The sequence below is a fragment of the Acipenser ruthenus genome, chromosome 7, assembly GCF_902713425.1.
Source record: "Acipenser ruthenus chromosome 7, fAciRut3.2 maternal haplotype, whole genome shotgun sequence".
Classification (NCBI taxonomy): domain Eukaryota; kingdom Metazoa; phylum Chordata; class Actinopteri; order Acipenseriformes; family Acipenseridae; genus Acipenser; species Acipenser ruthenus.
Genome location: NC_081195.1, coordinates 27,640,258 through 27,665,736, shown reverse-complemented (window position 1 = coordinate 27,665,736; position 25,479 = coordinate 27,640,258). Strand labels below are relative to the sequence as shown.

The 25,479-nt window shown below is 42.9% G+C and overlaps 1 protein-coding gene across 1 annotated transcript in view; it reads right to left on the bottom strand.

The window, feature by feature from the left end:
• Window positions 1-1,589: 1,589 nt before the first annotated feature.
• LOC117416218 (zinc-binding protein A33-like) overlaps window positions 1,590-25,479 on the bottom strand; it is a 40,319-nt gene continuing 16,429 nt past the window's right edge. Inside the window, exons 7-10 of the mRNA XM_034027303.2 lie at window positions 14,897-15,013; window positions 14,497-14,613; window positions 3,803-3,829; window positions 1,590-3,077 (exon numbers count right to left, since the gene is read on the bottom strand). Coding sequence (XP_033883194.2) covers window positions 2,536-3,077; window positions 3,803-3,829; window positions 14,497-14,613; window positions 14,897-15,013 — 803 coding nt within the window. The 3' untranslated portion in view covers window positions 1,590-2,535. The remainder of the gene's footprint in view (window positions 3,078-3,802; window positions 3,830-14,496; window positions 14,614-14,896; window positions 15,014-25,479) is intronic.

The following is a 25,479-nucleotide window of genomic DNA, read 5'->3' as shown; positions in this document are numbered from 1 at the left end:
CAAGTCTCCGTATAAATGCACCTGCACTGTGGTAGTCTCAGAGGTCCGTTTAAAGCGCAGAGAGCATCATGAAGAACAAGGAACACACCAGGCAGGTCCGAGATACTGTTGTGGAGAAGTTTAAAGCCGGATTTGGATACAAAAAGATTTCCCAAGCTTTAAACATCCCAAGGAGCACTGTGCAAGCGATAATATTGAAATGGAAGGAGTATCAGACCACTGCAAATCTACCAAGACCTGGCCGTCCCTCTAAACTTTCAGCTCATACAAGGAGAAGACTGATCAGAGATGCAGCCAAGAGGCCCATGATCACTCTGGATGAACTGCAGAGATCTACAGCTGAGGTGGGAGACTCTGTCCATAGGACAACAATCAGTCGTATACTGCACAAATCTGGCCTTTATGGAAGAGTGGCAAGAAGAAAGCCATTTCTTAAAGATATCCATAAAAAGTGTCGTTTACAGTTTGCCACAAGCCACCTGGGAGACACACCAAACATGTGGAAGAAGGTGCTCTGGTCAGATGAAACCAAAATCGAACTTTTTGGCAACAATGCAAAACGTTATGTTTGGCGTAAAAGCAACACAGCTCATCATCCTGAACACACCATCCCCACTGTCAAACATGGTGGTGGCAGCATCATGGTTTGGGCCTGCTTTTCTTCAGCAGGGACAGGGAAGATGGTTAAAATTGATGGGAAGATGGATGGAGCCAAATACAGGACCATTCTGGAAGAAAACCTGATGGAATCTGCAAAAGACCTGAGACTGGGACGGAGATTTGTCTTCCAACAAGACAATGATCCAAAACATAAAGCAAAATCTACAATGGAATGGTTCACAAATAAACATATCCAGGTGTTAGAATGGCCAAGTCAAAGTCCAGACCTGAATCCAATCGAGAATCTGTGGAAAGAACTGAAAACTGCTGTTCACAAATGCTCTCCATCCAACCTCACTGAGCTCGAGCTGTTTTGCAAGGAGGAATGGGCAAAAATGTCAGTCTCTTGATGTGCAAAACTGAAGAGACATACCCCAAGCGACTTACAGCTGTAATCGCAGCAAAAGGTGGCGCTACAAAGTATTAACTTAAGGGGGCTGAATAATTTTGCACGCCCAATTTTTCAGTTTTTTATTTGTTAAAAAAGTTTGAAATATCCAATAAATTTCGTTCCACTTCATGATTGTGTCCCACTTGTTGTTGATTCTTCACAAAAAATTACAGTTTCATATCTTTATGTTTGAAGCCTGAAATGTGGCAAAAGGTCACAAAGTTCAAGGGGGCCGAATACTTTCGCAAGGCACTGTATATATATATATATATATATATATATATATATATATATATATTATAAACACCATTATAATCTATATTATAACATTTTTTATAAAAACTAATGACAGAATGGATACCTAAATATCTTAACCTTACTTGCATGAAGTCCAAATAAGCAAGCAAATATATATTGTAAAGGGATATTGGTACTCATCTTCTACATGGTTAATTTCTTAGGTGTTTAATATCATATATAGTTCTCTAACATTCTCTACTGTTGTTTTTGTTACTGATGTCATTCGTAGATGGTGTAAAGTAAACCTTTAATATCAGTTGCTAAAAAACTGAAGCATCTACAAAATAAGCATGTAAACATACACACCATTGTTATTGCAATCCAGTTTCATGTTAGCATACAGGAATCAATGCATCTCTTCATTCTCTTAGCAGTGATTACAGTGCAGTGCAGGCCACCTGCTATATACTGTAAAACCTAATAAAAACATACCATACAGAACTACGTTACAATACATCCAGGAAATCTAGGAAATTTGACCTGACATGCATCACATGAAGTATTAGGTAAAATCAAACAAAAATATTCATATAAAACAAAACAACAACACAAGCAAAATATGTTCATCGCAATGAAAGGGGGTCAGGGATGAAGCTGATCACAGTGATGAGACTGAGCACAGTGATGAAGCTGAGCACAGTGATGAGACTGATCACAGTGATGAGGTTGAGCACAGTGATGAAGCTGAGCAGTGATGAAGCTGAGCACAGTGATGAGGCTGAGCACAGTGATGAGACTGATCACAGTGATGAGGCTGAGCACAGTGATGAGGCTGAGCACAGTGATGAGGCTGAGCACAGTGATGAGGCTGAGCACAGTGATGAGACTGAGCACAGTGATGAAGCTGAGCACAGTGATGAGGCTGAGCACAGTGATGAGGTTGAGCACAGTGATGAGGCTGAGTACAGTGATGATGCTGATCACAGTAATGGGGCTGACCACAGTGATGAGATGGCTGGTGCCACACACATGAATCAGACATGTGAGGGGCAGCCTATCTGCACCAGTCACAGAGTGTGTTAAATGTGGCAGGCGTTCCCACAGATTTGTCAATCCCAAAAAGACTGTCAGTGCCAATCAGTAAAACAATTACATGTATACAAAGAAATAGGTGGGGAAGTAACAATGAAATGAACAGTATTATCAATGTTGTTATATTCCATCATACAGATACACAACTTTTTTCAATCTCTATCACTGACAGGGCGGATGATCAGTGGGGCTGCGTTTTTACCATCCTTAAGGACACCAGTATTGAAGAATGGGTAAAGCTTCTCAGTGAAGGTGTCATTGAAAGTGTAGATGTGAGACCGGGTCTCCACATTGTAAAAGGAGAGCTGCCCTTCCTCATAATCCAGATAAACCCCCAGCTTCCGGAGCTTCACGCTCAGGGGGAGGGGGATAGAGGGATCAGCAAGAGCCTTGTACTCTCCATCTCTCAGCCACACAATCCAGAGTCCATACTTAGGGTTTGCTGTAATCTTCCCCTTCCTGTTGATGGACTCTCTGGCCACTCCTAAATCCCACGCAGTCTTCTCCCCCACCTCCACCTGCCAGTAATGTCTCCCTGAGGTGAAGCCCTGCCTGCCCAGGACATTGACAACAGGATCAAATCTCTCTGGATTGTCAGGGAGAGCCTGCCGTGTGTTTCCAAGTCTCACATGTTTACCTTCCTCAGACAGGATGAGACTGGGGTGTGCTGTATCAGGGTCCAGAGTCACATCAACTGTGGAGAAGAGAGGAGACAATAATGATAACTGAGAACTACCAACACTTCCAATAGCCCTGTGATTGAATGTTAAACAGCTTTCCATTGTGTATGGATTCACACACTGCTTAAGCCTCATTTCCAGGCACACAGATATATTTTTGATTTAATCTGAATCAATATTTCTATCTCACTATCTCTATTCCACAGCTCTGACACATTGATAAAGACAGTGAGCACAGTAACGGTACTGTATCTCTCCACTCCACAGCTCTCACTATCCCTGTGTTCCCAAACTCTGACACACCAGACCAGTAACTAAGAATTTTAATTTAGGGACTTGCAAGTAGTCTTTTGTATTGTTTTTATTTCCCTGTTGCACCATCTGGTTGTACGCTGAATTGACAAATAATATCAATAGTATAACATAAACTTACATGTATAACATAAACTTAAAAAGTATACAACTTTTTTTCAGATCTTTACACTGTCTTGAACAGAACGACTGCAGACTGTTGACAGTAATGTAGATTAATAGTTCTTTAGCTGTGATGTCAAACTAATTTGACAGATTTTCTTTCATTAAAAGCATACTGAAAGTAAATCAGTTGAAATGACAGAATACACATCTTGAATCGTGAAAATACACTGTATTACATTAGATGATATGTTCAAATTAACAGAATATGTTTTTCTATTATTATGACACAAGAGATTTTGTAAAAAACACAATAAACCAGTACCTGCAGCACTGCGGATCCACTTCCACACTAGAAAAGAGAAAGAAACAGGATTTCCATACAGGTCTGTTCAATACAGTACTGTGGCAGGGAAGGGCCCTGCTTGTAAATAGTGTTTGGTTTGTGTGTTGGTGGTGGTGGTTGGCAAGGATAGGGTTAATTCCTATCCCTGCCAAATACATGTTAGAATGTGGCTGTTACCAAATTACAAAACTGGTGCTAATTGGAAACAGCCACAGCATGTAACGAGAACCTCTGGTAGTCTCTACCAAAGAGGGAACAGAGAGGGTTTTGCTGTTACATGGAGACAAACAAACATGCCTATAAAGTAAAACTTTTTTTTTGTCTCTGTGAGCTGTGTTTTTGTTTGTAATTTTGATTTGGGAAAAATAAAAAAAACCTGATACTTCTATATAGGAGGGGCTCAAACATTCGTCCACTAACAGTAGGTCCCATATAGTCCACAATAATATATATTAAAAAAAATAAATATCAAGAAGCTGATTAAACAGCATGATCATTACACAGGTGCACCTTGTGCTGGGGACAATAAAAGGCCACTAAAAATGTGCAGTTTTGTCACACAACACAATACCACAGATGTCTCAGGTTTTGAGGGAGCGTGCAATTGGCATGCTGACTGCAGGAATGTCCACCAGAGCTGTTGCCAGAGAACTGAATATTCATTTCTCTACCATAAGCCGCCTCCAACGTCGTTTTAGAGAATTTGGCAGTACATCAAACCGGCCTCACAACCACGTGTAACCACGCCAGCCCAGGACCTCCACATCCGGCTTCTTCACCTGCGGGATCGTCTGAGACCAGCCTCTCGGACAGCTGATGAAACTGTGGGTTTGCACAACCGAAGAATTTCTGCACAAACTGTCAGAAACCGTCTCAGGGAAGCTCATCTACGTGCTCGTCGTCCTCACCAGGGTCTTGACCTGACTGCAGTTCGGCGTCGTAACCGACTTCAGTGGGCAAATGCTCACCTTCGATGGCCACTGGCATGCTGGAGAAGTGTGCTCTTCACGGATGAATCCTGGTTTCAACTGTACCGGGCAGATGGCAGACAGCGCGTATGGCGTTGTGTGGGCGAGCGGTTTGCTGATGTCAACGTTGTGAACAGAGTGCCCCATGGTGGCGGTGGGGTTATGGTATGTGCAGGCATAAACTACGGACAACGAACAAAATTGCATTTTATCGATGGCAATTTTAATGCACACAGATACCGTGACGAGATCCTGAGGCCCACTGTCGTGCCATTCATCCGCCACCATCACCTCATGTTTCAGCATGATAATGCACGGCCCCATGTCGCAAGGATCTGTACACAATTCCTGGAAGCTGAAAATGGCCCAGTTCTTCCATGGCCTGCATACTCACCTGACAGCGAGTTCCAGTTCCCGCCAATATCTAGCAACTTCGCACAGCCACAGGCCACAATCAACAGCCTGATCAACTCTATGCGAAGGAGATGTGTCGTGCTGCATGAGGCAAATGGTGGTCTGTGGCAGGATGGCTCGCAGTGGTGAGGTGTGGTGACGTCACGGACCAGGAAGTAACTGAATCAAAACAGTGGATGGGCGGGTGAAGCTGAATGCTACGGCACTCAGCGTATTTAATAAATAAATAAACAAAACAAAAGATTTAAACAATCAACAAAACACAAAACAAAAAGGCACAAGGGCCAAACGAATAAACAAATACTGTTTAGCAGTCGTTTTTAAATGTCGTTATTTCTCCTCGCTCTCTCTCTCTCCGCTCCCCATACTCTCCTCTGTACACTCCACCCTGACAGCACGGACAGCTGCAGGTTCTTATACTCTCACAGTCTGCACGCGTTTGGTAAGGATGCGTGACTGTCAGCTAGTTAAATAATCAGTAGCTGATCAGTCACGCATCCTCACAGGTTTTAAATTATAAATAATAAGAAATACGGGGCGCTGTTATCCGCGCCGCAAACAATAATACAAATAATAATAAATAGGGGCGGGACACTCCACCACATGGTCACACCAGATACTGACTGGTTTTCTGATCCACGGCCCTACCTTTTTTTTTAAGGTATCTGTGACCAACGGATGCATATCTGTATTCTCAGTCATGTGAAATCCATAGATTAGGGCCTAATGAATTTATTTCAATTGACTGATTTCCTTATATGAACTAACTCAGTAAAATCTTTGAAATTGTTGCATGTTTATATTTTTGATTTCCATTACACGAGAGTAGATGTTAAAACTTCATGCTGATTTGAACTCGGCTCTCACCAAGATAAGCACCAACTAAGACATAGCTTTACAGTAAACTAATGTGATCCATGTGTGTCACCATCCATTTGCGCTTCCTTCCATATGATGATGTAGATATCCTTCTGTCTGGTGTTGATGGCTGAAGTGTAATGCTGGCTCCAGGGATCAGCTTATTTTGCCTCCCTGGCGCATCAGCACACAGAACGGCTGCGATGCTGGCTCCGGGGATCAACCACAGTGCGGCCTACCCAGCGCATCAGCATGACAACCGTCTGGATTGAGCTAAGTAGGGTACATCTCTGGGGTTTTCAAGTGGGCACCTTCCATCCTCAGTGTTTCGTCGACTAGCCCACGACACCTTAAGAGGGCTCGACGGTGATTCTGGCGTCCCAGCATCACCCCCCTTCGTCCCCCTCTCAACTCAGCCCAGCTTACTTACCTGTACATCAGCGTTTCTTTCTTTCTATTGTGCTTGAGATCCCCAGCCAGAATCTTTCTGTCTCAACCACAGCTAGTTGCTGCTCCTCTTTGCTGCTTCAGATAAGTTCTTCACTGTGCGACGCAACTCTTGGCCACTGAATCCGACGTCTCTGAGAAAAAGGGTTGTAGAGTGTGCCACAAATCCTCGACAACCCACCTCCACTGGGTAAACCCGGACTCTGCATCCTCGCTGTTCCGCTTCAGTGGCTAGTTGAGCATACCGCAGTTTCTTCCTCTCATACGCCTCATCTACAGCATCCTCCCATGGCACTGTTAACTCTACCAGGTGAACAAGGCGTGCTGATCCAGACCACAAGACAATATCTGGTCGAAGGTTAGTGGTGGCAATCTCAGGTGGAAAAATAAGCCGTTGACCAACATCTGCCAGCATTTTCCAGTCTCTAGCAGCTTCCAGTTGTCCTGGGCGAGGATTGGTTTTAACACCTTTTCTTGGTGGTTGCTCTCCTGGGCGGAGGAATGTTGTCTTTTGTGTGTAATGTTTTGATGGAACAGGTGGCAACTTACTGGTCATGTTACGCTTGTCTTCCAATGCTAAGGCCAAACATCGCAGCACCTGATCATGGCGCCAAGTAAACCGTCCTTGGCTAAGAGCCACCTTACATCCTGTCAAAATGTGCCTTAATGTTGCAGGTGATGAACACAAAGGACATGAGGGATCCTCTCCTACCCAGAGGTTTAGGTTCTGTGGTGATGGGAGAACATCATATGTTGACCTGATGAGGAAACTGATCCTGCTCTGTTCCATTGACCATAGGTCTTGCCAGACAATCTTGCGTTGTTCCACACTCTCCCATCTCATCCATTTTCCCTGCTTGGCCTGGGAAATGGCCTTTATACACCTCATCCTCTCCTCCTGCTTTTGCACCTCGTTGACTACCAACTTCCTCCGTTGAGCTGGGTCTGCCTTGTGCCATGTAGGAGGAGCTGAACTGAAACCAAGACCCCCTCTTCCATGCTGAACTTGCCCCATGATATCACCAATTCGAAGGGCAGCCTTTGCATCTTCCACAGCTTTCTTTGCCGCCCACTTTCTTCCAGTTTTCAACACAGGTGCTGCCTCCCTTACGCATTTGTCGCGTGACTCTACTAATGTCATTTCCAGTCTGACCTTGGCGCACTTAAACTCCTCGGTTAGAGCAGATGCTGGTGGCTGCAGTATTCCTTTACCATAAAGTCCCACTCTGCTGAGGCAGCGTGGAACTCCCAACCATTTCCTGATTAGTGTCGTTCTAATTCTGTAGTGCTGTGTGGCAAAGCCAACATTATAATGGCAACCTTGGCAAGTGTAGGAAACGTGGCTCTCTGCCAGGTGTAGACAAAAGCGTAATTTTGAGCCAGTTTTCATCAGCTGCCAGATCCCGTCTAAGACCCATCAGGTCAATCAGTCACTTGTTATTGCATACATTACATCTAGGCTATGCAGCATATTTCCAGTAACAAAATAGCATTGCAAGCTGGACGATGTCTCGCGAGCTCGCTGTGCTTTGGTTACTTGGTTGAAGAACGCGTATAATCATTTCAGCACAGTATTGTTAATTGGCATTCTTCTTTTGATGCTTTTCACTGCATCATAAGGTGTAGGTATATGTCATTCGAGCGGATTGGGAAAACCGCAAGCAATATCATATTTATTTTGATTCAAAATCACTGACTTTTTAAATTTACGTTTTAGTGTTAAAATGTGACTTTTTTTTACTGACTGGCCTTAAACTATATAGATAATTGGCAACCTTAAGTCAAATGCAGTTTAACATGGCTTACTTCTTTCTCAATTGCCAGTACAGCAAAGGGAGTGCGCTTTCCTTGCTTTACTGTTGAGTTTTTCGGTGGTTTGGGGCTTTTTGCACCGATTTGTAAAATATTTACAATGCCGCCTTTTGCTGCTTGCATTCCTGTTCTTCCCCTTCTTATGTTTGTGCTTTGCTGTATTCAAGCAAATTCAAACTGACTGACCTGGAATTTACTTGTGTTGCCCCACAAAAGTGAACAAGAGCAAAGTTCCAGACTTTGTCCCCCCCATGACTTTGCCCCCTCCCACCTCCCATTGATTTTGGGCCCCTCCCATGACTTTGGGCACCCTCCATATGACTTTGGGCCCTAGGCAGGTGCCTTGTTTGCCTATACGTTAATCCGCAGGGCCATCAGAGTACCGAAGATGCTGAGCTGGTGCACCGTTTCCTCTTTTTCTTCATTCTGCACGCAGCAAATCACGTAAATTAATAAACTGAAGCTTTACCTAAGTCTAGATTTTTATTTCATTTATTTGTGAACAAAATGTATCTGGTATTAAAACCCGCCGCTATACTTTCAAATGAAGGAGGGCTGAGCAGAGGCTCTGAGCTACAATAGGTCTGAAATGACACAAGCTCTGTGGACGAGGGTTGGTTAAATGTGATCCCTGCCTGGATATCTGATACAGCCAATCATCCTGGAGACCCACGGAGTCTGCCATTTACCTGGAGCTTTTACAATCACCAGGAAGTCAAAAAAATGTATTTTCCAGTCAGGTCTTGGTGCCCCCTAATAACCTCTGAAAAACACTGTTCTGATCTATGGCATGATGTTGGGTATATCTCCCTGTATCCCGTTTGCCATCGTCTTGTGAAGTACTCTCCGCCATCTTTCTTTCTCACGCACTGCTTTTTGCTACAGCACATGGGTAGACTAGATTAATCAATCAATTATTTTTTTAATCGATCAACACCCACAGGCATGATTAATCGATTAATCTTTAATCGATTAAAACCCCTATATTTTAAGTAGGGTGACCATATGGCTCCATGTTCACCAGGACAGTTTGGGACAGTTCAGGATTTTAAACTCACAACCCAATGTATTCTGGTATGTTTTACCTGTCTCAGGTACCATTCTTTCCATTAGAGCAGGACTACGCTTACCAGAATGCATTGGGGTGTGAGTTGAAAAGCCTGAACTGTCCTGGTGAACATGGAGTCATATTGGCACCCTAATTATAAGTACACGAAAGTGAGGATAAAGAAAGGTGCTGTTGTGTAGAATTACAGTGAAATTGGCACATCTCTCTTTAAGACCAGACTTGATTGTCCACTTAAGCTATTTTACCATGGAGATCACTCTCCTGCGGAGTAAGCAGACCATCAAGAGGGAGGACACTGTGACATACTGCTCCCTACTAAAGGTGTCAGTAAACCTTTGGAGAGGCAGGAGCACAACTTCAAGGTCTTCTAGTGTTGTAAGATCTTTTACAGATGGCTTTAAACTCCAGAGCTTGCAGTCTTTTGCAAACACTGCATACACTTATTGTCTATAACGCTGTGGCAGCAAATTAATTGTATGCATTTATAATTTACAGTACCATATGTAAGGTACAACTGTAGTTTCTGAAGAAAGGGATGTAGAGGCCTTTGGTGACTTTGTGGCAAAATGTGAGAAACAATCTGTGATAGCGTTTCTTATCTCCCTTTTCATGCTGGAGTATAAGGATTATTTTGCGTAAGAAAGCATGTACTGTGGATACAAATGGCAGCGCCCTGCAAGACAGCTGTGTCAAAATGTTTTGCATCACCTAGAATTGTAGGATTGAAACACAGTAAAAAAAAACAAAAAAAAAAAAAAAAAAACCTATATGAACATAATTTAAATATTTTATTTACCTTCATGTAATCAAATAAACTACAAAATGATATTGCAAAAGTCTACCGGAAGCCATAATAGTAGTACAGTATTTCATGTTAGATTTCAATATGTCACATTTTTCATTTGTCGTCTGTTTTTCGTTAAGAATATGGAAAAAACAAAGCAGTATGTAATTCAATATGTTAGCGTCACATTATTCAGCAGGTTTCAGTCGACTTTATGAAGCACAAATAGTTCATTCTAGGGTGATAATGCAAAACTTTTGTCCAGAGCTGTACTGCTGATTCTCTGTATTCTAATACACAGCTGTACTTGCAATACTGGCAAATGACAATAAACATAGCCTTGAATTACGATGGTCTGTAGTGATTTTTTAAAAATATATTTGACCCATAATAATATTATTAACCCTTTGCAGTCCATTTATTAAGTGAGTGTCAGGCGCGTTAGGTCCAATTTATTTTCGTACGCGCAGTTAATTTTAGACGCGCTGTTTAAAAGTATTTTTTTCCCACAGTCAAACGGGTTTACAAGGCCCTGCATATCAACAAAGCACTCACTAGGCATCTCCAGCCCCGCCCCACCCTTTCGTTCGCTATAGCTTTCACATATGCTAAGAAATAAATAATAATAATAATAATAATAGTCGTACATACCGATCGATCATTTCCTGATCATCTCGTTTTATCACCAAACTCCTCAATAATGCGATCCAAGTCATTATTATATTACTATAACATCTCAAAAAAGCTCTGCAAATGTCCGTGTTATTCTCTGTGCGCTGATGCAGTATCAGCCAGCTTGTTTCCTTATGGCCGCCCCTCTGATGCCAGGGGCAAGTATGACTATTCATGAGATACGCCCTTTTTTTTCAGCTTGTCACAGCTCCTGTCGCTCCCACTCGGCCATTGAATGGTTTTCTTGGCTTTTTCCGTAGAAAAAACGACTAAAAACCTGTTTTTTGCATCTTTTTGATGATGTCGGACAGGGTCAGACATTGGACCTGATAAGAATAATTGCAATGTCGGACCAGGTCCGACATAGGACAGCAAAGGGTTAATGTTATAGTTTATCACATATGATATAAATACTGCTTGGAACTTTCTGACTGAAAACAAAATCATCATAAAGCACAAACAGCATCCCCAAATCGCTGTCAGCCATGATGCTAAACACAAAAATAGAACAAACTGATTTCACGAACAGACTAAAACCTGTTCCTTTTCCACATCGAACAAGCCGAACGTGTCCAAGTCTGTTCACCTCATGAAATCCTGCTTTTATTAACTCGGAGGGGCTTCACCTCACCACTTGTATATTCTATAGCCATTTTCTTTTCCATTTTTAAAGAGCAATGTGAATAATAAAGGAATTGTCACAAAAGTATAACATATTTTACTAACTTAATTGAGCGATCTGAGCCACTTAGTTTGAGTGTATCTATCAAGTAGTTATTTTAGATACTTACATAAACAGCTGCAATATTTTCCAATCTAAAAGTAATAATATTAATAAAGACTTTTCCAGCCTCTTCTGTCACGTCTCTCTTTTGAATGCGCAGCCCTGGTTTATATACCTTCGCCCACACTAGCCCCTCCCACACTGAACCATAAGCAAAAGTACTTTCGGTTCCCCTTTTGACTGGAATTCCTTATTTTAAAACATCTGGGTTACTTCAGCTTATTTATCCCTGAATACCTCCTCAGAATAAATGCATAAATGACAGATATACCCTTTTAGGGATCCTGCTTGCTGTGGAATAATGCAGTAGGAGCATTTTTAGTTTTACGCTTGAGGCTTTTTTTGTTTGTTTCATAACTAAATCAATACACTTATCATATATAATCATCAACACTGGCAGTTTTGCTTTTAATTTACGTAAACATACTTGTTCAATAAAACCAGTTCCGGTGTACAGAGGTGAAGGTTGAACGAGGCGCACTGCAGTGTTGAAATGTAGCTGCAGTTAACTTCAGTATCCAGTGCGTTGTTAGAACTGCACAAGCTGTTTAAAGATGCCAAAAATAACCCCTAAAAATCGGGTCAATGAGTTTGGCTTTAATCTGTACTATTTTAACTACATGCTTGTGCATTTGCTGTTGTTTTTTGTTTTGTTTTGTTGTTCTTCCCCTAATAGACAATGACACGTGCGACTGCAGCTTAATGAGAAAAGCGAGTTCATTTCCTCGCCTATCTCTACCTGCCTCATGGCCATCAACTCCTGGATGCAATCCCATCATCTCAAACTCAACCTCTCCAAATCAGACCTCCTTTTATACCCCCTCTTCCTCCCTCACTGCTGATCTCTATCTCTATTCCTCTTGAATCCACAACCCTCTCTCTCTCCTCATCCTCAAGAACCTCGGTGTCACCCTCAACCCCTCCCTCTCCTACTCTCAGCACATCTCTACTCTGGCACGTTCCTGTCAATTCTCCCTCAGCAACATATGCAGAATTCGCCCCATTCTCAGTGACTACTCCACGCAGCTCCTAGTTTGGGCTCTGGTTTGGTACTGTCCTGCCTTGACTACTTCAACTCCCTCCTGGCCGGCCTCCCTGCCTCCATCCACTCCAGCTCATCCAAAACTCTGCTGCTCTCCTTGTCTTTTCCCTTCCTCATTTCTTCCACGCCACACCGCTGCTCTGCTCTCTGTACTGGCTCCTTATCACTGCTCGCATCCAATTCAAAACTCTTGTACTCGCCTATCGCTGTCTTGACCTTTCTGCTCCCTCCTATCTAAAGACTATCATTTCTCCCTACACCCCCTCTTGCCCCCTCCACTCCTCCACCACCGGCATATTAGCTGTACCCCCCTCCACTCCCCCGCTTCCAGAGTCCGCTTCCTCTCCACCCTCGCCCCTCAGTGGTGGAACGACCTACCCATGGACATCAGGACTGCTCAATCCCTGACCACCTTCCGGTGCTTCCTCAAGACACACCTGTTCAGACAGCATCTGTAAACCTCATGTCTCGACTATACTGGACTATATGGCACCCGATTGTACCAGTACTTGCATCAGCTTGTACTTGCACTGAACTGCTCCAATCCTCGCTGTATTCTACTACAGCTCTTAATTATAACTACTTCCTGTATCTTATACCTGATTTCACTTTTATAGGTATCCGTATTTAAGTTTTTTGTAATTGCTCTTATTTGAAATCATTCTCATCCATTTATCATACTTATTATGTGCTGTTACTGGACTTTACTATAAGTTAACTGTTTTTAGTCAAACTCATTGTTAAATACAATTATTTACTGTATTATTTATTTTGCTCTTACTTGACTTATTTACTATTGACTATTGTACTTTATAACTGCTCTTATCTGTAATGTGATATTCTTGTAATGTGATATCTTATATGATACCTTGTAATGTGATACTTTGTAATGTGATATTCTGTAATGTGATATTCTGTAATGTGATATTCTGTAATGTGACATTCTGTAATGTGATATCTTATATGATACTTTGTACTGTGATATTCTGTAATGTGATATCTTATGATACCTTGTAATGTGATATTCTGTAATGTGATATCTTATATGATACCTTGTAATGTGATATTCTGTAATGTGATATTCTGTAATGTGATATTCTGTAATGTGATATCTTATATGATACCTTGTAATGTGATACTTTATACTGTGATATTTTGTAACAATTGTAAGTTACACAATGGATAAGGATAAGGGTGTCTGCTAAGAAATAAATAATAATAAATAATCATCTCTAACTGTGCTTCAGAAGCACTGCTCTGTTGTGTCCTGTCGACTGTTTATAAGTCAGGCAAAACGTAGAGACATATAGCCATGTTTAGCAGAAACAAATTGCTCACTCTGTGACGACCGACTGCTGAACTTTGTTTTTTTTGCATTGAATGTTATCTTGTAAATTCTTACTACGATACTCGATAATAGCGATACTGATGATAATCATGATTTTTCACAGTACATTTTTACACAATATTGAATTTTCAACAACCATCCCAACACTATTAGACAATACAAAACAATAGCAGATTGATTGTGCTTTACAACTGCTCTTATCTGTAATGTGATATTACAAGAGGAGGGAGCTAGCAAGAGATCTGTTTTATACTTTAATGCTTTACTATTATTGTGATTGTTTAAATCTGTGTCTTAGTAGTAGCACTACTATGGTATATTACATGCAACATACAATTCTAAACAGCTTATGGGTAATATGCCCTGTGCATAGCTAGCACCTTGGTGATTTTAAGTGTTAACGCAAGCATTGGATAATCCACAGTCACTACTGTTAGTCACAATGTACCAATCCATTGCAGATATGAATATTTACCAGGGATACAGCTCTCTGTCAATCGGGTAGGATTCTTCTGGAAAGCACAGTAGTTATTCTCCATGTCCTTCAGTTTGTTCTCCAGGACTGAATTATTTGCAGAGAGGCTTCTTTGAACTGAGAAACACAATAAAAACCAAACAGATTCTCTTATTAAGACTGAACTTGTGAAATCTCATTTCTGTGACTGGTGGTAGTGACAGCAACCTTACATTCTCAAGCATTCCTGACTGCTACGATATCGATGTAAAATTGTCATATCGTTGCCCACCACTAATAAATCATAAACAAATCTTAGATATGGAACCTCTTATAAAGGCAATCGTTTGAATGCTCAGGATTTCAAGAGTCAAACTCACCCGCAGCCTGTGTGCTAATACAACTCAGTTTGAATATTTACCGTTGTTACAGCTTTCAGTGACACGCTTGTGGTTCTTCTGTAAATCTGAGTAGTTCTTTTCTGTGTCCTTCAGTTGAATCTGCAGCGCTGAATTCGTTGCTGAGAGGCTTCTTTGAACTGTGAAACAAGATGGAAATCAAACAGTGTTACATGCAGGTCACAAACATGTAGAACCCTAATACCAAAGAGGTGGTGTAGAACTAGAACAGGCTCACCACGAGAAAGACCTTGGTGTTGTTCTAGACTCATCACTGTCAGCACCCACGCTTGGGTATACTTAGTACTGTGTCCAATTCTGGTCCCCACAGTACCAAAGAGACATTGTGGCAGTAGCGGTCGGTGACTTTTTTGACTGGTGAAGTACAAATCACGAAAAAAAAAAAAAAGCCAAGTATGAACACATTCAAATCAAACCTGTTCACTTTGGAAGTTTGGAAATCAGGGTGCAATAAGTAAGAAATAACCCATGACTGGGTGTGTGGTAAGACAATTCTTACCACACGCTGTGGGTGCGTTGTGAGGCACGAGGACGCAGGCTGAGACCCTTCAACCACCCAGGAAGTGAGGTAAGAATTGTCACACATTTCTGGGTTATTTTGCTTATAAAATGGCTCCACTTTTTTCTTGAAAATAATTACACAAAATAGCTTTTTTTAAGGAAAAAAATAAGAAATATATTATGTATCCTTCCACTGAGAAAAAATAGTCCCTGAAGACTTATATTTTGTACTTTTTTATTTGCCATAAACATTACATTGAACATTGCCGTTTATAGTAACATTTTCGAGATGAAATGGCATTTGGGAATTGAAAGCAGACTGCACTTGACATTGAGGGAGGGGGCTTCCGAGTGTTTTTATTTATTTATTTATTTTATTTTATTTTATTTTATTTTATTTTGTAGGAAATTATCCTACTCAAGCTTTGCAGTGTTCAAGAGAAGCTGAGCAATAATTTCTGGGGCTGTTTTCACATCGATTCGAGTAACCGGCATCATCCTTCCCGTCCGCGGCGAGCACAGTAGAATTCTATGTCGAACCCGACCTTATTTAAAAGTCCAACGGTTGTGTCAGCAGAGAGCACGAGAGATTTAAATTGTGTTTTAAATATGTTTCAGTAATCGGAGGGTAGTGGTGAGATGTATCTGTTGTGTCTAGTTTAAACATTGCATACTCGCTAGCCAGTTTTATAAGGCGATATTTAGTTTAATAAGTAGATGCTGCTGCTGCATATCTATATATTATTATTATTATTATTATTATTATTATTATTATTATTATTATTATTATTATTATATATTACATGCTGAGTGAGGCTTGCGTGGTGATTTCTCAGATGGCTTTTGAATAGTGTTACTGCTACTGCTTGCCTCAGAGTTTTCTTTGTTCTTTTCTCTGACTAAATAAATACCACAGTATATTTGCCAATTTTTCTGTAATTCTTAGTGACAGAGATTGTTGAGTGATTTAAATGCTGTTTCAGTCGTATGTTGATATTTTTACCTACAGAAACACTGTTTAGATAATTGTTATTATTAAGGTGTAGTAATATTAATAAATCAGGTAAGTAAGTTGGTCTGTGATGTCATAGCCACGCGGTAAGACAGTTATTACCGCACCGTCATGTGACCTTGTTCAGCCAATCACAGCACTTAATTTATCCAAGCCATTTTATAATACAAAGTTACCGCTGATGGCTATAGCCTCAAAGCCAGGTTCAAGTTGCATGATAACATTTTGTTTCACACTGCTTTTCTTATTTGTTTATGTATCTAGCCTAAAATAATATATTATTTAATTTATACTAATTAATTACATGACACCAGCATGGAACACCAGTTATTTCTTGAGCCACACACTCAATCAATTCATTTTGTATCGTCTTAGACAGGCCAGAAAAAACAGATGCATTTTTTTGCCAATAGGCTTTCAACTCTGTGTCATGCTGAAAAAAATAATCAAAAATTGAAATGACCCTGGTTGTTAGATTCCTCTGCCTCACGGTGGCCACGGAATGCAAGCTCTTGACGAGACAGAACAGCTGATATATCGATCAGCCTCTTCAAATTCTCCCTATTCTTGCTCACATTTTCATTGTGCTCAATGACAGCAAGGCGCCTTTGCTCACTGAGCAACACATCTATGGCAGTGCTTTCCTGCTCTAAGCATTTCAAGGAAACCTCATTCCTTATGTGTTCCTGTTACAAGCTGTGCAAAGTCACACTTTGTGACAGATTTTTCCAGTCTCAGTAACCATCACTTGCCCAAACTGATTTTTCAATAGAAAGCAGCTAGCCTGGCCAGCAGTATAATTTGTTACTCATGGTGCTGCCGGTCAGCCATTGATGTACTCCGTACCGAGACACCTGAAACAGCCGTGTTCTTTTCCCGTCTTTCTTTAGAACATCCAGCACAGGTTTTATTCTCCCCTCTTCACAATGACACGTCTCTCTTCATCGGATCTTTGAGAAAACCCAGGTTCAACTCCGCCTCTACTTCCGTCACCCTCCATACAGAGTACTTTCCTCTGATTGGCTGCTGGTGGTATACGTCGCGGCGCGGCGAAAGTTGAAAATATTTTATCTCCTGCGCGCTGCTTCCCTCCGCCGCTGCGTGCCCCCGTCAGTGCCTCACCAAGCTTTGGTTACTGTAGCAACGCTTCACACAGGACTGCTGAGTGTGTTCCATTGCCATGGTAACACCACCGCTTGGTGAGGCACAGTGCTGCTTTGTGCCTCACCTAAAATCAACTTATTTTCTGCTCTCTGGTGTTGTGCTTCCGGTTTAGGGGAGTCTCTGGTAACTTTTCAGTATTGTCACGAGCGCTTTTGGGAATTTATGCAATGAGTATGTTCAATTGTAGTTAATTTTGTGTATTTTCTATCAACTAATAAAACGAGTCTGCAAAATATATATATTTTAACCTTTTGGAATGATAACTGAACCATTTAATCTTTAGTGAAGCCGTGCCTCAGTTGCATAATTGGACGGGCCGCCACTGCATTGTGGCCCTGGAGAGAGTTCAATGAAGAACTAATCCTGGGTTTAAAGGAATGAGATATGAAGAGATGGAAGAAATAACTGTATATATTTTAGAAGAACAAAAAAAGAACAAGGAGGATTGCAGTGTTTAAAATCGTAAAAGGAGTTGACTTAGTACAGGTTAAGCCTGTTTACTTCAACCTTAAACACTGTTTCTTTAAAAGTCACATTCTTTTGTTCTCCCCTCTCTCTCTCTCTCTCTCTCTCTCTCTCAGAGGATTGTGAGATTACGGGAGGAGCTGGAGGAAGCGTTTGGGGTAGGAGTGCGTTTGTGGATTATTTATTACATTACTGTCTTAGTTTTATAGTAAATAGTCTATTTATTTATTTGTTTGTTTATTTGTTTTGTTCGTAGCTTTGGGTCAGCTCAGCCTCAGCTATGGCGATGGCAGGTTTGACTCGCTGGCATGGCTGTCGTTGTGATCCTGACAGCACAGTGTCGGTGGAGGAATGCCTGCTCGCTATCAGTGAGGTGATAGGAGAAATAAAATCAGGTAGGTCAAATAAAATCAGCGTCATGCATGAATAAAGGGGAATATTTTTTTCAGTGAACACAAGCTGTAGATGTGCTGGTGTAGGAAGGATTTGTGGTTAAAGGAAGTCTGGTGATGGCGTCTCCGCTAGCTACACCTGTAACTAAGGTGATTCTGTCAAATGTGCCCCCTTTCCTTAAAAATGAGTTGCTGGAAAGGGAGCTTTTAAGGTACGGAAAATTAACATCTCCGATTAGATCGATACCAAACTAAAGCATGTAATGTCATTTAGAAGGCAGGTATTCATTTTATTAAACAATCCTAATGTAGATATTGATGTAGCTTGAACGTTTACTGTGGAAGGAAGCAAATGCGTTTTACAGATCTTAAAGAAAATGAAAGTGTGTCAGAGCGGAGCTCTGGAGCGGTCTCATTGGACCAGGGTCTCTCTCAGCCCATCAGCTCTGAAGGAGCGGATGGTGAGGAGATTGGGCTCAGGTCTGATAAGAGGCTGAGGTTCGGGTCTGGGAGCCATGGCGCTGCGGGAGTGGAATCTCATGCTGCGGGGGCTCCTGATTTGAACCCGGGGAGGAGTGACGGTGGCTCTGGGTCTCTACCTGGAGCTGCTGTGCCTCCCTGTTCAGAGGGAGAGGAGCGCAGCGCTGAGTCTCTACGTGGAGCTGCTGTGCTTCCCTGTTCAGAGGGAGAGGAGCGCAGCGCTGAGTCTCTACGTGGAGCTGCTGTGCTTCCCTGTTCAGAGGGAGAGGAGCGCAGCGCTGAGTCTCTACCTGGAGCTGCTGTGCCTCCCTGTTCAGAGGGAGAGGAGCGCAGCGCTGAGTCTCTACCTGGAGCTGCTGTGCTTCCCTGTTCAGAGGGAGAGGAGCGCAGCGCTGAGTCTCTACGTGGAGCTGCTGTGCTTCCCTGTTCAGAGGGAGAGGAGCGCAGCGCTGAGTCTCTACCTGGAGCTGCTGTGCCTCCCTGTTCAGAGGGAGAGGAGCGCAGCGCTGAGTCTCTACCTGGAGCTGCTGTGCCTCCCTGTTCAGAGGGAGAGGAGCGCAGCGCTGAGTCAAAAGGTAGGAGAGGCGGAGATATAAAACAGTCGTTTCCAGATTTGAAATTGTTTTTGAATTCTGCACATATAGCCCTCAAGAAAGCCACAACACAGGAATTAGATCAACCAAAACGGTATAGACTGAAGAAATTCATGCAAACAGTTAGGAAAACATTACATCAGAAAACCAAAGTATAAATATTTATTTATTTATTTATTTATTTATTTATTTATTGCAAAAATGGATAGGTTTTATAGGAATTTTACATCTTTTACTGTTTGCTTTTTCTTAGTTTTTTAAAAACTTTTTAGCCATCATGGACAGAATTAATTTTATCACTTTTAATGTCAATGGTTGTAGGCAGGATTTTAAGAGAGCACAGTTATTTGAATTTTTAGAACAGAAGAGGGTGGGAGAGGCTTTTTTTACAGGAGACACACACAGACAGAGAGAATGAGGCAGGATGGCTTGCTGAATGGAGAGGGCAGTGTGTGCTGAGCCACGGAACAAATAACAGCACAGGGGTGGCTGTGCTTTTTCAACCAGGTTTGGAAGTTGACATTTTAGATTTTAAAGAGATAATTAGAGGGAGGCTTGTAAAAGTGAGGACTAAGATAGGAGAGATAATTTATGATTTTATTAATGTTTATGCTCCAAATATAGGAAGGGATAGAATTGTATTCCTGAATGTTTTAAAGCAGACTCTTTTAACAGTACATGAGGACGATATATTAATAGTGAGAGGGGATTTTAACTGTACAGTAGATTTTAATAAAGATAGGAATAGTATTGAACCTCATCCTCCTTCAGCAAGAGAATTGGCTGCTATTTTAAAGTTCAGTGGCTTGGTTGATGTTTGGAGGTGTCTTCATCCCACCACTCGCCAGTATACCTGGTCACACCGCCTTTCTCAGTATACAGTTAGAGCAAGACTAGACAGGATATACGCACTCAAACATCATCTCAATAAATTCACACAAGCAACAATAACACTGAACAGCTTGTCTGACCATCATTGCACTCTGATCACAGTAATTACAGGTAAAGAAATACACAGGGCAAATACACAGGGCATTGGTCAGCGTCGCAGGCAGGGTGGCAGCTTTTCGTTTATTAACAGTACAGAGACTCCTGTACACTGGGGAGGGGGCTCACTGGAAGCAGCTTGCCTGCTTTTCATTTATTAACAGTACAGATTCTCCTGTACACTGGGGAGGGGGCTCACTGGAAGCAGCTTGCCTGCTTTGGGCTTGCGAGCTGAGAGCAGGGTGTTTGAATAGTGCAGGTCCGTAAGTTTTTTTAGAAACTTTATTTAATTATAGCCTTTTATATTTTGTTTTGTATATATATTTATTATTTATTGGCCTTAGCGATCAGGAGGCTAAGTTAGTGTCTTTAGTCCCGAGATGGGCTCGCACTCCAGTGAGATTGAGGAACTGACAGGGAGACACAGGTTCAGGTGTGTGCCTGACAGCGGAGTCTCCATAGAGGATGTTCTATTGTCAGTCGGTAGGATAATTGCTTTTAATAACATTAAATCTGCTTCACGTATGAATAAGGCCATTGTTGTGATTTTAAGTCACAAACCTTTAGTAAATAAGATTGTGGAGGAAGGATTTTCTGTCAACGGTGCTTTTATTACTGCTTTACCTTTTTCAACTCCTCTCAGGAAAGTGGGTTTATCGAATGTTCCCCCTTTTATTCCAAATGTAGTGATCGAAAGAGAATTGACAAGATACGGTAAAATAATGTCCCCTATTAGGATGATTCTGTTAGCTGTAAGTATCCCGAGGTGAAACATGGGTTGTCTTTTCGTAGACAAGTGTTTGTATTGCCGCATAAACCGGGGCAGAAGCCAAGTGTAGCCTGGAGGTTTACTGTAGAGGGGAAAGAGTGTGTAATTTTTGCAATCTCGGACACAATGAGATGCTTTCGTTATGGCGAGGAGGGGCACATGAAGCAAGCCTGCCCTAAGCTCAGATCGGCAGCTCCGAAGGGCAGGGGGCTGATCAGGCTGAGGGTGTTCGGGGAGCATAGTTGGAGGAGTCGGCGGAGACGCCCGTGCCTGCACCCCAAGCTAAGAACAGGATTTCTGTGGAGGAACAGTCTACAGCAGCGGAGCAGCCTACAGAGGCAACTGTACAGGAACCCCCTGCCGATCCGGAGGAGAGCTTTACTGTTGTCATAAAAAAAGAAAATGAAGGAAAGAGCTGAAGCAGTGGTCGAGGGGAAGTCTATCTGGGGCCCTGTGGCAGCTCACAAAGGTAGCGGGGGGTCTCAACCCGCCACTCCGGGGCGGTGACGAGCGGTCTAAGCCCAGCGCTGCCGATGTCGGAGAGTTGTGGCCCTGGGAGAGCGGCTGAGAAGGCAGTGCTCAGACCGTGGCTGCGGAGCTTCACCGCACAGGGAAGGAGGCTAGCAACAGCACTGGACTAACATCCAGTCACACCATGGCCCTGCCCTCAGTGGAGTCCTCTCAGGAGTCGGGAGCCAGAGAGGAGGATTCAGCGTTCACTGGAGAGGACGAGGATGAGGAGGGAGAGCTCTCTGACACCTCGATGCTCTCCGACATCCAGGTCAGCCAGCCCCAAAAAATAAACTTTTAGAGAAGTGCGATCCAGAGAATTATATTTTGGTAGGAGGGTATTTTAACTGTATATTGGATTTTAATCACAACAGAAATCATGATGAACCCAATCCCCAATCTGCGAGAGAGCTGGCTGGCGTGCTGACAAAATTTTATTTAGTTGACGTCTGGAGAAACTTACATAATCGATCTAAACAATATACTTGCATTAAAAATAAATAATGGTAAATTGTCTGGTGCACAGTTAGTTTTACACCCAAAAGCACCACCTTAATGGACTTATTAGCAGAGTAGCAGTATTCATCCCACATCTCTATCCGATCATCACCTCATCACAGCTGTTTTGTGTTTAACCACTGTACAGCACTCCAAATCCTATTGGCACTTTAACATTAAAATATTACAAGACACACAGTTTAAAGAAATATTCAAACTATTTTGGAGTAAGTGGAGAAAAGAAAAGGGTTGCTATTCTTATTTGAGACAGCGGTGGGATGTGGGGAAAATTAAAATTAAAATGTTCTGCCAGCAATTCACCCAGAACATCACTAGTGAGTTGAATGCAGTGGCCAGCCAGCTAGAGAATGATATTTTAGAGCTTGAGAGAGAGCTGAGCGGTCAGAGCATGGAGGGGGCTTATTGTAGCTTGAAAGAGAGGAAACAGCACCTGAGCAGCCTGCTGGAGGAGAAGGTCAAGGGGTCTCTGGTAAGAGCAAGATTTGTGGAATTAAGAGACATGGACGCCCCCACGACCTTCTTCTTCAGCTTGGAGAAGAAAGAAGCTGAAAGAAAACAAATGCTTACACTGAGGCTGCCCGGGGGGAGAGAGGTCTCCAGCCCTGCGGAGCTTCGTCAGGCCGCGGTGACATTGTATTCAGATCTGTACCAGGCTGAGGACTGCGACCAGCAGGAGACGGATCAGCTGTTGGAAGGTTTCCCTCGCCTGGGTGAGGAGGAGAGCCGCGACCTGGACACGGTCATCACTCTGGAGGAGCTCACAACTGCCGTCACACAGCTCTCCAATAGAACAGCACATGGGCTGGATGGACTGTCGGCTGAATTCTATAAACATTTCTGGAGTTGCTTTGGAAATGATCTGTACCAGGTGCTGAATGAATGTGTGGCGGAGGGAGAGCTGCCTCTGAGCTGCCGCAGGGCAGTACTGACTTTACTACCCAAAAAAGGAGACCTCTGTGGACTGAAGAACTGGCGTCCTGTGTCGTTGCTGTGCTGCGATTATAAGCTCTTTTCCAAAGCTCTGGCCAGCCGTCTTAGGGAGTGTATGGGTACTGTGGTGCATAGTGACCTACTATGTACCAAGATGCTCCATTTTTGATAATTTGTTTTTAATCAGAGATATTTTTAATGTATCTAAACTTTTTAACTTAGATTTCGGGCTGGTGTTGCTTGACCAGGGGAAGGCTTTTGACAGGGTAGACCATGGCTTTTTATTTCACACCCTAGAGGCATTTGGTTTTGGTCCTGTTTAAATTTAATATATTCATTTTATATTCTAATATTTTTAACTTTGTTAAGATTAATAATTGTCTGAGTCAGCCCTTCCCAGTGTAGAGAGGGATCAGACAGGGCTGCTTTCTGTCGGGGATGCTCTACGTTTTCTACACTGCTTGAGGTAGCGTCTCGCTGGCCTGGCCATACCTGCCCTCCCCTTCGCCCAGCTCATCCGTCTCTGAGCGTACACTGATGACCTGAATGTGTTTGTAACCAGTGATAAAGACATGGCGGTACTAGAGTCCTGCATGAAGGGCTTTGAAAAATGAATTGGGCCACAAGTGGAGCGTTCCTGGCAGGGAGCTGGCTGAGAAAGCCTCCTCCTTCCCTGCCACTGCAGCTGGAGTGGAACACAGCTGGACTAGAAGTGCTGGGGGCGTACTTAGGAACAGAGGCAAACTAGGAGGGGGTGCTGGAGAAGGCAGCAGGAAAGCTACAGAGCTGGCAGTGGCTGCTAAACCGCCTATCCTTCAGGGGGAGGGTCCTTGTGATTAATAACTTGGTAGCATCCATGCTGTGGCACAGATTAATGTGTCTGGACCCTCCCCCAGGGTTCCTGGAGCAGGTCCAGAGAAAGCTGGTTAATTTCTTTTGGGATGGAAACCACTGGCTGTGACCAGCAGTGATGTACCTGCCCTGACGAAAGGGGGCAGGGTCGCTGCATTCAGACTGCAGGCAGCCCAGAGGCTGTTGTACACCCCTGAGCTGAACTGGAGAGGCCTGTCTCTGTCCCTCCTCATGAGGGTTGGGGGCTTGGCTTAGACAGGCAGCTGTTTTTAATGACCCCCAGTAAAGTTATCAGTACTGAGCTGGAAAGCTTTTACAGGAACATGTTAAATGTCTGGGTGTTGGTTAAGATTTTAAGGACAGATGAAAGCCTCTATACGAGTTATATTTTTGAGGAGCCTTTGTTTTTTAATGGGATTTTTAACAGTGATGTTGTAAATTCTAAACAGCTTTTTTTAGTGTTTTTACAGGCGTGAGTCACCACCCTGGGTCACCTGGTAGAATGGACCGAGTGGCGATGGAAGAGCGGGGCCGAGTTGACTGCAGTGTTAGGCCTACACTCGGTGCGCTTCATAGAGAGGGTGTTGGGAGAGATCCGAGCCTCCCTGAGCCCAGCAGCGTTAGAGTTCGTGGCGTGGTGCTTCTCGGAGAGGCAGGCCCCGGAACCTGAGCCTGATTTCCCCTCAGTGCTGCTCTCCCCTGCGCTGCCGGAGGAGGAGGTGGGGGAGCAACCCGGGATGCTGTTACCCCTGGATGAAGAGACCAACCTGTAGAGAAGAGGCAGCTGTACAGCACTGTGGTTAAAGACCTGACTGACACCAAGTGGAGGGTTCACCTGGTGATGGAGGAGTTTGCGCTGCTGTCATGGAGGGTGCTGTAAAAGCTTCCTCTGCCCAAGAGCTCCGTGGACCTGCAGTGGCGACTGTTCAGCCGGGTCGACCCAGGTGTGGGGGAGCAGTATCCTTTCTGTTCCACCTCTTCACAGACTGCCCACGACTCTGGCCATTATTCATTTATAAACTCTATTTTTACGGGATTTTAAAAAGACTATCCAACACTGGTATAGATGATGCCCTGTGTGTTTTTAGAGTTCTGGTTGTAACCAGGGTAAAAGTTGATTTTTCTTATTACAGCATGATGAATGACATGGATCATTTTATGAGGTGGTGTATTGAGGATGGGCTGTGTGCAGTGGGTGAAGATGGCAATCTAATTTTGATCTGTGTTTTATTCTTGTTTATTATGAACAGTTTATTTCTATTTTCATGTTTTGTTGTTCTTTTTTGTGTTGTTCAATAAAGGGATTTTAAAATTCAAAATTCTCTCTCTTCCTACACACCCTCTCTGTGTACAGCCATCATGTACTGCTTTTAAAGGGGCCATAATTAGTCACAGCAATTCTCCATCAAAC